The following is a 3,182-nucleotide window of genomic DNA, read 5'->3' as shown; positions in this document are numbered from 1 at the left end:
AAAGAGTGTTAAAGAGTGTTTTGCTAGCATTTCTCTTCTTCAGAAATAGCAGATGATTAATTAACTGATGTTGGAATGACTTCAGAGGAGGATGGATTAACTAGATTCAAAATCAATATGACAAGTTTGGAACAACAAAAACAATACAACATCATGAAAGAAAATTAACAAGCAAACAAAAGAAAACCTTATTGTTTTTCTGCTTCTTAGAGTCAGGACCACTTCTTTTCTTTTTGCTAGCATCAATTATCTGCTGTAGATAAACAATACTAAATCAAAGGAAAGCCAACATCACAAGTTTTAAAATCATTGAATAGTTGTCCATACTATAGAACTCTACATAAGATGCCGCAGGATATGGTTGATGATAAACGTATTCTTAACATCATTAAAATAATTTGGAATTTACTATACTAAAATAACAAAAGGAAGGGTCATCATGGAATATCTTGCAATCATTAATCATTGGTAGTCAGTAGTTAGTACAAAACATAATGAGAAGGTAACTAAAATAAAGAGAGCTTATCTTATACATATATGATTTAACTAGGAGAAGGTAAAAATGCTTTGTACCATATTCTACTGAAATACTCGAGTGAAAAACATACCTGTACTGGAGACGAGTTCTCACGATCTTTGGTAGCAGTTTCTTCCAAGAATCCATTGTGCAAGACTTGATTTTGGGTTAAAGTTGTTGGTATGTCATTGATAACTTTACTTCCTACGTGTCTGTCTTCCCTGGAGATTGCTAATTGAACCTCATCCACTTTCATCTGTTCTGCAACTGTAGCATCTGCAGAAGACACATCAAATGTGTTTCCATCCATTTCAAAGTCTCCAGAAATTTCTCCCTCTTCTAGACCTCCTTCTTCAATCAGAATATTGGAATCATGAGTTTCATTGTTCACAGAAATTATCTTCTCTGATTTCTCTCCACTCTGTGTTACGGATTTATCTTTTATTACTGTAGAATCCAATAATCCACCATCTTCAGTCATATTTGATGCTTCAATGTTCTTATCCAGATCTAAAGAAATATGAGTTGGTTCAGCAAGCTTATGACCATTTTGTTCTTCCTTCTCAAAATCACCTTCTTGAATAGTAGAAAGAGAGCCTACTACGGAACAAACTGGTTTCACCAATTCGGTTTCCTTTTGTTGAGTTTTGTTCTTTAAACTCGATGTACTAATTACTGAAGCAGAAGCTTGTCCCTTTGTTGATCCGGACACAAGACATTCTTCTGAGGCAAGTTGATTAAACTCTCCCGGTACTTGCGATTGCAGCTCCCTTACACTTCCAGATGTGCTAGTACCAGAATGCAGAAGTTCAACATGCTCTACTTGGTAATCCATCAAATCAACTTCACTACCACTATTCTGTTTCTCTTTTAATCCCGAGTTCAACAGGATTAAACCATTACCACGAACAGGATCTCCGGTCTCTTTCACAACCAGCTCCAACTCGTTCATTAGTGTCTGTTCCGAATGAAAACCATTTATTTGCTCAGACGGTTCATCTCTTTCCATCAGAAACTCTATATCATCTAGGATCATATCATGGACACTAAAATTCTTGATCATGTCTTCAACACTTTCAACGGTCTCATGGACATCATGTGTTTCATTCATGGATACAGAACCCTTGGGATCCATAACATTCGAACCAACATTTATCTCAGAGCTCGCGGGCTCCTTTTCCTTGTTTTCTAGCCCCAATCCACCAATGTCATTATCTTGAAACAGGAAGAAAAAAAAAAGTATAGAGTTTTTGAACAAAAAGAATGGCAAATATGACAAGTGCAGAACTATATATGAATTGATTCATAACAACAACCTAATCTTAAGCTTCAATTCTAAATCCAACAGGAAACTTCACAAATTTTTTTAAAAAAAGTATCGAAGAAAAAGAACACCCTTTTGATTTCAATTAACAAAAATTATAAAAAAAAAATGGATGGAATCAACATTCAAATCAATTCAACAACAAGAAGCAAGCCTTGTCCTACTAAGTAGAGTTGTTGCTCAAACAAAGTCATAATATTCTTTCATACATCATATCTCTATCCATCTCATTTATCTATAGGTCTTTTTGAATACTTTTTCTTATAGTTTTTGTAGTACATCCTCTGCCTCTTTCCATTTGACTACTCAATTATTCTCCTTATTACAAAACCTACAAGTCTCCTATCCACATACCCAACCGCCTATATTAGCTTTGCTATACATAACCGGTCCCAAGCTTAGATAAAAGAAGAGGCTTGTGTTAGGCCATCGACAGCTATTGTAAAACGAATCTCTACGACATAAATCAAATTTAAATTCAAATTCAAATCAATAAATATGAAGAAGAAAAAAAAGATCAAGGTAAAAATCGGGCGCAACCGCGACCTAAGCTGTGACATCAATCTATTGCCGCAACCCCAATTTAAACATTGGGGCAATCAATGAAATAAAACTACAATGCCCAATCCGAAACAGTATTAGCAACAATAACATCATCATCATTCATCAACAACAACAACAACAGCAACAATAATATACGTACCAGGAACATTGAGTGATTGAGTTGGAATAGTTGAAGGAGGGAGGTGGGATAGGATACGGACAAGGGTATGGTAAGTTTGACTACGGAAGTGAGATCGACGGTAAGGAGGGAAAGCCATTGGGGATTGAGACTGTTTATTTGATTTATCATCTTCCTCCATTGCAGCAAATTTGTGAAACTATCATAGTGAGGGTTTTTCCCTAAACCTCACGACCCTATTTTTTTTTTTTTAATTAATTAACAAGGCTTGTCTTGTGTTGCTTTGTTCTGTGTTCTGCGGCGTTCGCCGATACATATACACTACACTTACACCTGATCACTTGTGATGACTAAAAACAACACCTACTTAAATATTTATTTAAGTGTAATTAATCCTTTTTTAGAAGAAAAAAATGTAACTAATCTTATTATCTCGAATAAATATATTTTTAAAAGTATCCTTCTATAAAAGAAATTTATAGATATCGATTATTAAGTATTTTAGAAATAATATTGTTTTACAATAGAAATGACAATATTAAATACCTTATATTTGAGACATCAAATATAAATATATTATTTCCTTATATTTAGGACTAGGGAATGTAATTGTATTCAAGATAATTTTTATTTTTTCTTGTTGAATAAAAAATAAATTT

At 33.8% G+C, this 3,182-nt stretch overlaps 1 protein-coding gene across 1 annotated transcript in view; it reads right to left on the bottom strand.

Moving 5' to 3' along the window:
* LOC101495956 (uncharacterized) overlaps positions 1 to 2,854 on the bottom strand; it is a 7,805-nt gene extending 4,951 nt beyond the window's left edge. Inside the window, exons 1-3 of the mRNA XM_073369272.1 lie at positions 2,545 to 2,854; positions 609 to 1,732; positions 188 to 253 (exon numbers count right to left, since the gene is read on the bottom strand). Of these exons, the coding sequence (XP_073225373.1) occupies positions 188 to 253; positions 609 to 1,732; positions 2,545 to 2,704 (1,350 nt within the window). The 5' untranslated portion in view covers positions 2,705 to 2,854. The remainder of the gene's footprint in view (positions 1 to 187; positions 254 to 608; positions 1,733 to 2,544) is intronic.
* Between the last annotated feature and the right edge of the window lie 328 nt (positions 2,855 to 3,182).

This window comes from Cicer arietinum, chromosome 5 (genome assembly GCF_000331145.2).
Source record: "Cicer arietinum cultivar CDC Frontier isolate Library 1 chromosome 5, Cicar.CDCFrontier_v2.0, whole genome shotgun sequence".
Lineage (NCBI taxonomy): Eukaryota > Viridiplantae > Streptophyta > Magnoliopsida > Fabales > Fabaceae > Cicer > Cicer arietinum.
The sequence above is the reverse complement of the archived record's forward strand: the minus strand, read 5'-3'. Positions and strand labels throughout refer to the sequence as shown.